At 48.2% G+C, this 14,132-nt stretch overlaps 1 protein-coding gene across 1 annotated transcript in view; it reads right to left on the bottom strand.

Moving 5' to 3' along the window:
• The window catches only part of GPC4 (glypican 4), a 109,335-nt gene extending 95,909 nt beyond the window's left edge, over positions 1-13,426 (bottom strand). The window contains exon 1 of the mRNA XM_060003097.1: positions 13,066-13,426. Coding sequence (XP_059859080.1) covers positions 13,066-13,225 — 160 coding nt within the window. The 5' untranslated portion in view covers positions 13,226-13,426. The remainder of the gene's footprint in view (positions 1-13,065) is intronic.
• Positions 13,427-14,132: the final 706 nt, after the last annotated feature.

Here is a 14,132-nt window from a genome sequence, read left to right as displayed (position 1 = left end):
AGCACCATTTACAATAGCCAAGACATGGAAACAACCTAAATGTCCCTGGACAAATGAATGGATAAAGAAGATGTGGTGTACATACATACATATATGTATATATACACATACACATGTGTATATATAATACACATATGTGTGTATCATATACATATGTATATACACAGAATATTAGTCAACCATTAAAAAGAATGAAATAATGCCATTTGCAGCAAACATGGGTGGACCTAGAGATTATCATACTAAGTGAAGTAAGTAGACAGAGAGAGACAAATACCACATGATATCACTTACATGTGGAATCTAAAATACGACACAAATGAACATACCTACGAATCAAAAACAGTCTCACAGATATAGAGAACAGACTTGTGGTTGCCAAGGGGGAGGGGTGGGGGAGGGAAGGATTGGGAGTTTGGGATTAGCAGATGCAAACTATTAGATACAGGATAGATAAACAACAAGGTCCTACTGTACAGCACAGGGCACTACATTCAGTATCCTGTGATAAACCATAATGGAAAAGAATATGAAAAAGAATATATATGTATAACTGAATCACTTTGCTGCAAAGTAGAAATTAAACACAACATTGTAAATCAACTATACTTCAATAAAATATTTTCTAAAAACTAGCATTTCTGTGGTCTCTGTGGGGCTAAGAGTGGACGCTGACCTTTCACAGAAACCTGGAGGCTTCAGTACTCATGGTACCTGGTGGTTCCCCCACGGAGCACCCCGAGAACAGAAGACAACTGTGCAAAGGTGACACAAGAGTTCACCGTGCCCTTTCTGGTGCCCACGTAAGCCCCATCTCTAAAATGATGGCCAAGAGATAAAACCAGAGAAGAGTGCTCCGTGTAAGCCTCGCTAACTTAGGCCCATCTCCCCTGTGCTGTTCCAAGTACTCCGGCCTTCGCCTCAGGACCCACTGGCAGTAACAGACCCTGCCATTCAAGTTGCAGGGGTGGTGGTTGTGATGGTGTAAAACGCACATCTCCTAGGAAGTGAGAAAAGCCCCACGGGCCTAAATGGGGGGTCGAAAGTTCCAGCACACTGTGCTCCACTCCGATCATGTACAATATGCACTCAAGACTACTTCTCCTTCAAAGTAGTTATCAGAACTGTCACTAAATACTGATTTGGAGAACTACCAAGTCAATATGTGTCTCGCCGTTTAGACCGTGACGCCATGCATGCGAAGCCTGTGTCCTCTTTGGTCGCTGCCTCACCCTCAGCGCGCAGCACCATGCCCATCAATTCAGAGGTACTCGAAAGCAGTTGCTGAATGAACCTTCGGCCTAGGCACCCTCCTTCTACAGATGGAGGGTCAGATGTGTAGCCTCACACTCGCAAGTAGGATGCTCTTAGTCAGGAAAAAGCTTTCGGACGGTTAAGAGCACGCTACTTGCCAGGAGGAATCGCTCATGCATTCATTCAAGAAACATCCGAGTGCAAGCAACACACTAGACACTAGGTGTAGGGCAGTGAGTAAAAGAGGCAAAGTCCCTGCCCTTAGGTCAGATTGTGAGAACTGAACAAAGCAGTGGGGGAGAGGGACAAAGTGTCTGTGGGAGGCATTCTAGCTTACACGGAGGTCAGGAAAGGCTCCTCCATGAAGGGGATAGGTAAGCAAAGCCCAGAACCCTGTGAGGGAGCCAGCCCTGCTGAGGAAGACAGACCAGTATATGGGGGAAAATTATAAAAAGCGCAGGCTGGCACGGGAGGGGGCCAGAGGCAGACCCTGTAAGGCCTCCTAAGCTTCTGGCTTTCGGTCTGGGTGGCAATGGGAGTCACTGGAGCACTTTGAGCACAAGTGATAAGGTCAGAGTGAGGTTTAACAGAATAGGATCACGCTGGCTAATGTGCTGGGAACACACTGGTGGGGAAGAGGCTGGAGCAAGAGCCAGAGCGGAGAGACTCGTCAGAGGCAGCTGTGATCATCCAGGGACGAGGTGATGGGAGATGAGATCAGGACAGTAGTTACCGAGGTGGTAGAGAAGAGGACAGATTCTTGGATCCATATTGAAAGCAGAGCTCAAAGGCAGAGATTCTGAGAGAGCATCTAAACAGAAACATTGCCCACCCAGTCACCTAAACCTTTGTTCTGATCCCAAGAAAACGAACAGTGTCTTATCTTGGAAGGTTCTGATTTCTTCATTTGCCCTCCAACCTGAAAGACACAAGACCATCTTCTCCCATCGCCACACTGCTTAATGATCAACCCACCTCCCACCAGTAAAGCCTTCTTCCCAGAATGAATCCAGGCTTGTGGGACCTGAAGAGGCAGGGGAAAAAGAAAGTTACTTCCAAACTGGGGATAAACAAGGCACAATATTAACCAACCAGCCAGCTGGGGGTAGTTAGTTAGGATTCGGTTTAAAGTGAACCCACTGCACTCCTCCCCTTAAAAAAAAAAAATTCTCCTCATAAAAACAAAAAACTATTCCTCATCATAGCCTCTAACATCCTAGTCAGAGAGTGATTTTTAAGGACTATTTCTGAAGTACACCAGTGAAAAGTTGTCTTGCGTTGCTTTTTAAAATCTTAGCATGGGGAAATATTCCATAATTAAGGCAATTTTAACAATAGTAGATAATAATTTGACTATAAATTGTAAGGAATGCAATGACTGCTTATTCTGGCACCAAAGAAGCAGGATTTTCTGTGAAGTGACTGCCAAGAAAAATGATACTCCCACTCAGGCTGGACCATTGCAAGTGTAACTGTTAACCACATGCTTCACACTGCAGTTTGCAAGGACACAGTTCTTTGTTTTCATCTCTAACCAAACACCAGACTGAAAACTCAACGGAGACAAACCCGGCTGGTGGAATAGAAACAATAACTGAAGGGAAAATTTTTTTCTGCGGCTTGATGCTTGCTGGGATGCCGACGTCAAGGGTTTGGAGAACTAAGGAAACCTCTGCAGTCCAAAAGAAACCACTTCCCAGTCTGCTCCTGTAGACAGAAGCCCAACATCAAGAAAGAAGCCAGGCTTAAAGAGGCTTGCGAAAGCCAACGGACAAAGTAGCTGGGAGGAGAAAGGACTGGCATGAAAAGATGGCTGGGATGAAGTGGGGACCAGGTGACCTTGAGCTAGACTAGACAAAGAGGGCAACCCTGTCTGGGGCCCAACCTGAACTGCCTGGGGAAGGGGAGGGACGCAAACACCTGGCTGAGAGTCTAAAGAAAGGAACAGGAGCAAAGGCTATTTTTTCTAGAAGTACCTCTGCAGGTACAGCAGAGTTCCTATTAATGTCTGGAACAGACAATGTAAGAAGCAGCAACCATTTGTCTACCAGGATTAAAACAAACCACATGAAATACTTAGCTCCCACCTCTGAGCAAGCTGAGAAATAACACTACATTCTAAATAAAAAAAAAAAAAAAAAGATTCTCTTTCTCACTTAGGCATCTAGGACTAAACGTATTAGAAATTTTAAAATAAATAGCTAAAAATAAGTTAATTGAATTAAAAGGGATGGATGAATAGAAATATTCATTCCCAGAATGAATACAAAAGTCACAAATCATGCTTGAACTTCTTTGTGAACCACAAACATTTCTCTAACACCTACCATGTGCCGGGCAGTGTGATAAAAGCTGGAGCTACATGGCCGTGACCGGGCAGCAACAGCTTCTTTTCCTTTAAAGGTTCCAACAGCCACCTCATCAGAGACAAGGACCCTCAAATGTGTCCTCATTCTTAATACAGTACTCCCGTCCTTAACTTCTAGTGTTTCTTTAAATATGATTATCCATTTACTTAGTTTGGTAAATGTATAAAAGGGAAACCAATATTCACATATTTAAACCTGTCACCTCTAACTCAAAACCAACTCTTGCCTTTAGTGGCTTCAGGTCAGCATGTCAGTTTCCCAAGCTGAGCACAGCAGGTGGTAACAGCAGTATCTGACATTCTAAGGGGATTAGAAGACAAGGTGCAGAGGAACAAAATCACCAACCAAAAGCTCTGAAGTGAGTAAACCACTGAATTAGTAATACTCAGTGGTATTAATATTAATATTAAAATACTTTTTTTTCCAGAAAAGGACAAAGTGACACACAGAATTTACTCCTTATTGACCCAGCACTGTTGGGAAACTAGGTGCTCTAAAAAGGTAATGTGCTTTCAAGAGCAATTTTTTTGTATTTAGAAGATGTCCACTCTTTCTAAAATATACTTTCTGGGAATTCCCTGGCGGTCCAGTGGTTAAGACTCTGCGCTTTCACTGTTGAGGGCCCAGGTTCAATCCCTGGTGGGGGAACTAAGATCCCACAAGCTACATGGTGCAGAAAAAGAAAAAAAAAAAACCTTCGGAACTTTTAAATCAGAATATACAATTATTTAATACTGCCCTGAGGGACTTCCCTGGCAGTCCAGTGGTTGCCTGCCTCCAAACCCATCCCTTCCTCTGATGGGTCCACAACCCAACCAGCACTACGTGCTACTCCTAATCAGGTAAGGAGTAGCAAGTAGTGCTGGGAAGCCAGGTAACCTAAACTTTCTATCTTCCCACATTTAAACCCTATCTACCTAATTTGAATGTAAGTGCCTCAAAAAAGCTTGATTCTGGTTTTAAAGGAACTCTTTGAATCCCCAGCACCTAGCATTCTGCTCTTGATAGAAGAGCTATTCAATCAATGGTCGCGGGGCTTCCCTGGTGGCACAGTGGTTGGGGGGTCCGCCTGCCGATGCAGGGGACACGGGTTCGTGCCCTGGTCTGGGAGGATCCCACATGCCGCGGAGCGGCTGGGCCCGTGAGCCATGGCCGCTGAGCCTGCGCTCCGCAACTGGAGAGACCGCAACAGTGAGAGGCCCGCGTACCGAAAAAAAAAAAAAATCAATGATTGCGGATGACAAATTTCTGAAGGCCTTTTCTCCAAGTAGAATGCATGGGCTTTATGACAGCTGTTTCCATCATTTAGCTTTTCTGCTTACTTCCACATTCCCAGCTGTGTTCTGGATGGTTGTGCCGACCAGAAGCCTAGGGATTTACTGTACTTCTATTTCTTGATAAGATACTTGAAGAGAATAAACACATGGCAAAGAGGACATTAAAGTAAGGGATAAAGAGATTTCTTTTATTTTACCAATAAAGAGATGGGAAGAAGTATCACCTAGCACACTGACAATCAATAAACAACAGCAAGGCTGGATTCCTGTCTAATTCTCTCCAAAGTACTCTCAATGTCCTAGTCTTATTTCTCCACCCTCAGCAAAGCATCACTGGTTATGGCATATACTTGCGTCTTGATTAAAAAATATTTTTCCCAAGTTTAACAGATGTTCCTGGACTTCCCTGGTGGCGCAGTGGTTAAGAATCCTCCTGCCAATGCAGGGGACACGGGTTTGAGCCCGGATCTGGGAAGATCCCACATGCTGCGGACCAACTAAGCCCATGCACCACCACAACTACTGAGCCTGCGCTCTAGAGCCCACGAGCCACAACTACTGAAGCCCGCGTGCCTAGAGACCGTGCTCCGCAACAAGAGAAGCCACTGCAATGAGAAGACCGTGCCCCGCAACTGAAGAGTAGTCTCCGCTCGCCGCAACTAGAGAAAGCCCGCGAGCAGCAACGAAGACCTAACACAGCCAAAAATAAATAAATAAAACAAATAAATTTTTTAAATAAATAAATAAATAAACCAGACGTTCCTCTGAAATCCAAGTTAGCCAAAATTGAAACAAGCATGCACTGGGTCTAAATCAAAGCTCTCTTCTGAGATAACACTTTGTGATGAATTTCACTGGAAAATTCAGAATCACAGAATCTCAGAGATGGAAGGGAACTCACAGATCATCTAGGGTACTGGTTCTCAACCATGGCCGCTCATTAGAGCCACTGAGGAGCTTTTAAAAAGTTACCAAGACCTAGCCCCACTGCCAGAAAGTATGATTTAATTGGTCTGGGGTGATGCCCAGGCACTAGTGGATTTTAAAAGCTCTCCAAGGGCTTCCCTGGTGGCGCAGTGGTTAAGAATCCACCTGCCAATGCAGGGGACACGGGTTCGATCCCTGGTCCGGGAAGATCCCACATGCCGCAGAGCAACTAAGCCCATGCGCCACAACTACTGAAGCCCATGTGCCTAGAGCCCGTGCTCCGCAACAAGAGAAGCCACCGCAATGAGAAGCCCATGCACCGCAATGAAGAATAGCACCGGCTCATCTCAACTAAGCCCGCACACAGCAACGAAGACCCAACACAGCCAAAAATAAATAAATTTATTTTTTAAAAAAAAAAAGCTCTCCAGGTGCTTTAAAGCGTTGCCAGGGTTGAGAATCACTGATGTAATCCAGTATTCTAACAACCCCACTCCCATTTTTCAAATCGAGGAGAAAGAACCTCACCAAAGGTATCAAGACAACTGATTTGTCACAGAGCTAGGCTAGAACTGCTCTTTTCAAGAAACCATGGCCTTTCCATGTAAACTACTCCACCTAGGACAGTGGGGTTTCTTCCCTCTTCCCCCGCCCTTCCTCCATTATTTCCTCTTTTCAATAACCCAATGTCCTCACCTATCCCAAAGTAAATGCATTCTCTGAATATACTCCGTCTTGGAATCCCATTGCATAATTCTTGACAATCTAAACTAGGTCTGTTTCCCTGTATCCACCCACTTGCTTCTTTCAAAGATCTCTGGGAGGTTAATCAGGCATGGCTGCCCCTTAAAGAAGCCATATTGCTTTTCCTCTAAGAGGCTGGACTCAGCCCACCCTTTTCACCATTATCATCACATGGGCCCTTTTTCAAATCCCTGGCAAGGCTCACCTCTGATTCTTTCAGCTCACTTAATTTCTAGTTTGTACCTGCCCTGCCATACCTCGTGGACTTCCCTCTTCTGCTGGCTTAAACTTTCCATTTTGTGAAAGATGCCTTTTTCCCTGAAGCACCTCTTTCACTCTGCCAGTTAGTCATGCCGGGTTCTTTTTTTCTTCCCCCAAGCAGCTGGTCTTTTTGATGTCTGGCACACATTTATCTGGGCTTCCAATAAGATGTTTTTACATAGTTTCCAGGCTTCCTGGAGGTTATTGACTTTTTTTTTTAACTCTTCCATTCAATTTTTTTCCTAATTTCTAACATTTGTTAGAGTTTCTTTTTCAAAGGTTGAATACCTGGTTGATGGAGCTCTTTGATTTTTCTCTCCCACCAGATTGCTGAATTAAATGCATCAGAACTTAAATATATTTCAAATTACCTCCAAGATGGAATTGCTTCATGAATTTTCTGCACTTTCATGTTCTCTATAGTAAGCAACAGATGTTTAGCCAAGTGGAATTGAAAATGCTAGTTTTTACCTGTTCGTATTTTAGTGTCTGCTTTTTTTTTTTTTTTTTTTTTTTTGGCCACACCACACGGCTTGTGGGTTCTTAGTTCCCCGACCAGGGCATAGGAGGTGAAAGCACAGAGCCCTAACTACTGGACCGCCAGGGAATTCCCCGCTTATATGAAATATTGATATCCTTAAGCCTGTGTTCTTCACCTTGGTAAAGACAACAAATTTAAGATTTTATTTTTTTAAAGGTAATTGACGTGCATCAGACAGCTCTATATGCTGAATCTAAGGTGTTAAATTACTCTTCTCCATTTGTTCTAAATTGCCTCATCACAAGTCTCAACTGTTTCTTTCTTAAAAGAAGTATATCTCAAGGCGGAAAGAAAAACAGAATTCCGAATGCTTCTGAAAAATGCCTATGACACTCGGTTATTAATGAAGTGGTGAAGATGAGTACACTCCCAAGAGAATAAAAACATTCTCCAAGTTATAACAACATTTCTAGGAGACTTACTCTAAATTTATTTCACTTCAGAATGTTTAGACCCAAAAGCTTCCCAGGAGAGCAAGAGACCATGGGATGATGATCTATCACCAAGGCAGTATAATCCCATGATAGCACCGGTGTCCTGCCAGACAAGGCAATACAATTATCTGTCATCCCCCTACCCGTTTAACAAATACTGCACCGCACTCGCGCACCTGGTACCATTGGGCACACAAAATGCCAGGAGCTGCCATCTGTCCTCAGGTTACTTACAGTTGAGGCAAGAAGACACACGTGTGCCTGCACACACGATGAACTAGGAAACAAGACAGCTGTGTGCAAAGACCATGGATCCGATGTAACAGACAAGAGGCAGTTAAGAACTATTTAAAACAGCCTCCCAACAGCTCTCCCTGCTTTCCCCTTGCCTCACCAACCCTGAACTCTGCAGTGCCACTAGTTATCTTCCTGAAACAGCCTGACTAACGAAATTCCCCTCCTCAGAAGCTATCGTGGGCTCCCCATGACCCAGGAAATACAATTTACAGTCCTTCTACTGTTAACATTAGATTGTCTCTGTCTGGGTACAACACTTTGCCTGCAAAGGACACGACTGGATCTCTCTACTAGAGCATCAGCATAGTGCTGTGATGATGGTCTTTTACCAGTTAGTTGCTGGTCCTCTCATAGCTTATGTTTCTAAGACCAGCCCCCTATGGGAGTTGGGAAGGTACTTTCTTATTATCTGTACAACACAGCATAGACTATACTTTGGGTCAGATAAGACCTAGGGTTCAAATCCCACCTCCAACATTAACTAGCTGTAAGACTGCGAATAGATTTCTAAATCCCTCTGAATCTGTTTGTCTGTAAAATGGGGATGATGAATATAATCATCATTCTGATTTTATATGGTTGCTGTGGACTTTAAATGAGACGATCTTGTTTAGGACCAGGCCCAGGGAAAGCACTTAATAGCCACCAGCTCTTTTCATCTTTTCATTGAAGCCAAAATGCATTTTTGGTGAACATATATGGCAACCACCTCAGGGCTAAAACAGATGTTATTGGGGAGCCACAGACCCCTTCCCAACTGACTTAGATAATCACTGATGTTTCCCTTGTTGAGACAACAAAAAACCTTCCTTTTTCATTCTTCAGTCTACTCTCCAGCTAATCCCGAAATTGCGTGCAACCCAACGTGAGTCAAACAAAAAACGAAAATAGTAATTATGCTGAATCAAACATTTTATATTTGTATGTTCTAACTAGAGATTGAGCTGCATAAGCCGGAACTTTTACCAAGTTCTTTTTTGAGCATGTCCAGGAGATAGTCCCTGTACTACTTGGGACAATTTCTATACTGACAGGTGAGAAAAATCACAAGTTCTCTGCAAAATCCAACTCATCTACTTAAAGTAGGTAAGAGGGAATACAATTCTTGAAGACATATGCTGTGTCTTACATGGAATAATCAACGCAGTATCAGAAAGTATTCCTGGGGCTTCCCTGGTGGCGCAGTGGTTGAGAGTCCGCCTGCCGATGCAGGGGACGCGGGTTCGTGCCCCGGTCCGGGAGGATCCCGCATGCCGCGGAGCGGCTGGGCCCGTGAGCCATGGCCGCTGAGCCTGCGCGTCCGGAGCCTGTGCTCCGCAACAAGAGAGGCCACAGCAGTGAGAGGCCCCGCAAAAAAAAAAAAAAAAAAAAAAAAAAGGAAGTATTCCTACTTCTCCAGCACGTTTTCCCATGTAATCCTAACAGCTTATGTGATTCCCTCAGAGGTACACATGTGCGCATGCGTGCACACTCACAGGTGCACTGGTCATGAGCGTAAATGGGAACAGGAAAATAAAAACTCCCAAATCACACCTGTGATGCAAAGTTCTCCTTGGTATCATCCGATGTCACTGTGGAAGGGACCTTTGGCAAGGTGAAGTAGGTTTCTAACCAACTGCCTCACTCTTCAAGACAATTACAAGCAAAGATTAGATTAGTAATAAATGCCAATTATTGCATATCCTTTATCCTGTCCTTACGGAGGGAGGTGCAATGAGAATGGTAAGATTTTACAATTCCTTGTTATAAATACTATTTTTTTTTTTTTACTATTGAACTACCATTAGTAAGTTAATATCCTAGTCCCAAATCCCTTCTCCCTTGAACTCCCCAGGTACTCCTTTCTCCTCATCTGTACCACTCATATGGTCCTTATCGCACACCATGTTGTATTCCAATCGTGTGTGTGCAAGGCTTATCTCCCTATCACCTGGGAAGGTCCTGGTGGCAGAGGCCCTCCCGTCCTTCTTGCTGCCCCCATGATGCTAAGCACAGAATTTCGCACACAGTAGGTGCTCCAAAAGATATGCCCATTGAAGCTGAACAAAAACCCATCCTTTGTGTTAAAGATCCCTTTTGATCATGGCATCTGGGCTACACATTATTTGGTTAAGTTCAGGGGTCAAGTGGATAGGCAATGCAGGACCTAGGTCGGAGCCCTGTCAGCATGCTGTACTCCCCAACACCCTTGAGAGCACATCAAATTATCTTAATTATAATCTAAAAAGACTGAACCGTTCCTTAAGAACGTGGAGTATTCTCAAAACCTCTTCAAACCTCTAGAAGGCAAGTGCAAGGCCATCAAGAATCAAACCTTAAACTTGGGGCTAGGCACCCAGACACTGTGACCCTTTGCCTGGAAAACAATCCTGGACTTTTTGCACTTAAGAAAACATACGCACACACCCCCAACCAAAGAAAGTGCCTGGCAACTAATTCATTGAAGTCGCTACGTTGACTATGCTCTCCCAAATGACCAAAATTATCTGAGTGGAGCCCAGGGAAGACAACGACAATGTATGCAGCTGGAGAGGCCAGGGTGATGGTAAAGATTACCCCGTTTCTATACTGGCCGTCTAAAGGTATTTACTTGGGTCTGTCTGTGTTGTGACAGTGTCCTAGACTCAAATGAATGCCTCTAACACTCCACATTTTTGAGCCATTCAGTCATGCATTTTTGTTATTGTTGAAAGTGGTGCGAAATTGCACTGCATGAGCTAAAGTCCTTGGTGGTCTTCCAAGGATTCCAGCTAAAAAGGCACTTCCTTTGTTCCTCGGGAGAATGCAGTCCAGTAGGTCATTCAAAAGGGGAAATAAAAGCAGCAGCCCTGGGAGGGAGATGAAGGACAAGACAAAAAGAATAAAATGTTTTGGGTGTGAGCACATTAGCTTCCATTTCCTGCTGCTGGTCACTAATAACGCTCTTATCTTTAGGGGGAATATGTCCAGAGAAATATTTATGCAAAAACATTCCTCAGGTGTTTTCTGGGGACCATGACAATCAAAGGGAACACCTAGCACTGTCCTTGGGCACCCTTCAAACTTCATTTTTCCTGAGATGCTGGCGGGGGAAGATGTCCTGCCCTTGCAAGCCTGCACAGAACACAGCTGGAGAAAGTGGGGAGGACAATTTCACAGCCCACTCCCCGAACGCCTCCAGTCCACCTCAAAGGCACATATTGTTTTGCACGAGCAGAAGATGAAAACTTGTCACGTTCCCATTAAGTGCATCGCTGCATCTATCCCTTCAAAATGTGGGAATGACAACTGTAACCTTCACGCCAATCATCTCCACTGGGCCCCGGGCCCAAACCGTGCAGGGCACAAAGACCCCAGGTCTGACCTGTGGAGCCCCCAAGCTTCAGTGGCTACTAACTCAACTTTACTTTTTCGAGCGGGGCGGAAGGGAGAGGGGAAAGAAAGAGGGCTTCTTAGGGCTCTACAACCAATAAAATCGTGCCGCTGTGAAGACAGACGTGAGCTCCCCCCCAAAAAAGCAGCTCAAGGGCAAACAGTCTCTAATCAGTAACGTGCGAGTTACTTGATAACTCCCAAGGTGCGTGGGGTCCTAGGCTGCTCCAACCATTTCTTAGGTTCTATTTCTAGATAGATGCCGGTCACACAAGAAAAGTGCCCAGCAACTTCCCTCAACTACCTTTGTAATTTTTATGTAATTGATGACTGCACTTAATCTCCAAGGTTATTAATAGCCCTTCCCAAAAAATGACCCCCAAGTCTTCCTAAGCCTTTGGAAGCGCCTGGTTGAAATTACAGTATTTCCTTTGCTGGCTGCCGGCCCCCTGCCCGCCCCACCCGGGTGACCAACACCGCGAGGCAAAGGCGCGCTCTGCTCACTTCCATGAAAGGTTTGGAATGGAGGCTTGGCCCCCGGGGCTCGAATCGCTCACTTCTCCGTTAGGTTAAGCTGGCCATCAGCCAGCTAGATTCGTGGTTCTTTCCGAACCCTCGGGGCGAAGAGGCTACCTGCGCGGCCGCTGGCCCCAGCGCGGCCCGCGGGACTGCGCGCAACAGTTGGCCTCTGCGAATGAGTGCCACCCAGAGGGGATCGGCCCGGCCACCGCCGCCAGCCTGGCGAGGAGGGGCGAAGGGCACCCGCCGCAAAGCTGCCTCCCCAGCGCTGCAAGGGCTTTCACAAACACCCCACGCACCCCCAGCGCCGAAACCCGGTGAACTTTTTCACAGGCTAAGCGGTCTCTATTTGCATAACCATCTCCCAACTGAGATTCAGGCTTCCTAGTAATCAGTCCTTTCAAAGATTTGTAATTTAAAGTGCAATTAACCCTTAAAATGGGGTGAGAAATAAAGAAAAGGGGGGGAAATACCCTTCTCGTCCAACACGTTCCGGAAAGCAGGAGAGTCCCCAAAAGTCAGGGTTTGGAGGAGTGGAGGGAGAGTCGTTTGGTTTTTAAAGGCCACTTCTAAAGCCGCTGTAGCTACTAAAACTCCTAATCCGTGTCAGCGGTGGAAGAGAGGCGGGGAGTGGGTTTTTAAAGAACATCAATGAAACATCAAGTTCCACGTTTTGCGCCCCCCGGAACCTGGCAACCTCCACCCTACCCGACCTCTCGTCACCCACACAACAAAGCGGGGAGCCCAGTAAGGAGTTCAACCCGGAAAAGGCGAGGGAGCCGGTGACACGCACTTTGCGGGCCAGAGTCCTCTGGGGCTTCCTGGGACCAGGGAGACCGCGGGAGGGGGGGTGGGGGAAGGAAGCTGAGCGCGGGAGTGCCGCCGGGTAACTCGGCGGCGCCCCTCCGCCTGCTGGCGCACCCGGGGCCCCGGCGTCCGCAGCGAACGCTCTGCGTCGGGGCTCGCTCCGGCGCGCCTGCCCATTTCTCCGTCTCGGCTACCTGCGTCCGGCGCGAGGGGCGGCGGGGCGAGGGGGCTTCTGCGGCCCCTTCTCCCGTCTCTGCGCTCGCCTCCCGGGGACTCCCACCTACCGTTGATCTCGTGCGTGGGGGCATCGTTCTTGTCGAAGCCCTTGGACACGTAGAGACGTCGCACTTCCGAGCAACTTTTCGACTTGAGCTCGGCAGCCAGCAGCGCGGCGCTGAGCGCGGCCAGGGTGCAGAGCAGCGCGGGCAAGACGAACCGTGCCATGGTGCCGGCCGGGGCGGACGCGCTCCCACCTTCGGGGCGGGACGGAAAGTGGCGGGCGGGCGCGGAGTCGGGGGCTCGCGAGCGGAGTCTGAGGGCGAGGGGAGTTGGAGGAGGAGGAGGAGAGCAGGAGGAGGAGACGCGGGGCGAAAAGTGGAGCTGGGCCTCGCGCGTCAGGCAACGGTCCCCGGTGCCAGGCGCCCAGCCCGGGGAGGAGGAGGAGGGCGTGGAGGCGGTGCGCGGCCCAGGGGAGCGGAGGCGCGGGCCGGTGACCTCCCGGCTCCGCGGGGGCAGCGATCGGGGCGGGCTGGCCGGAGGCGGGACAGGGGCGCGGGGAAGGAGGGGAAGGTGGCAGGCGCCGCGGAGGCCGAGGAGGGCGTGAGGGGCGGCGGCGGGCGCTCGCGGCGCGCGGCTCGGGCTGCCCGGCGCTGGTCCGCCCTGCTAGCTCGGCTCGGCTCGCTCTGCCCTCGGCCGCACGGCTGTGCCCTCTTCAGCTCTGCCGCTGATTGACTGGCCGGCGTGCGCGGCGACGCTCCACAAACTTGGCCCAGCGGGCGGCACTCAGGGGGAGGGGGCGGGCGGCGGGGGGGCCGGAGACGGGCGGGAGCAAGCAGGGCCGGGACGGGAGAAAACCTGGAAGCGGGGTTGGATCCGGAGCGTCCAAATCCACTTCCTAGGGGGCCCGCACCGGGCGCGCAACGCGCCCTCGCGCGACACGCCCCGCGGGACTCCTCCCTCCTTCCCTCCTCCCGGGAGGCGGGGAGCCTGCCCGCCGCCCCCAACCCGGGGAGGACAGGCTGACTTCTCCGGGGTGAAGGGCCCAAGTCCCAGGGGACCGAGAGGCTGGGGACTTGAAACCCACGTCCGAGTCCTAGGCCTTCTGCGCGCGGCCACCTGACCCGCTGCCCGC

The sequence above is a fragment of the Delphinus delphis genome, chromosome X (genome assembly GCF_949987515.2).
Source record: "Delphinus delphis chromosome X, mDelDel1.2, whole genome shotgun sequence".
Taxonomy (NCBI): Eukaryota; Metazoa; Chordata; class Mammalia; order Artiodactyla; family Delphinidae; genus Delphinus; species Delphinus delphis.
The sequence above is the reverse complement of the archived record's forward strand: the minus strand, read 5'-3'. Positions and strand labels throughout refer to the sequence as shown.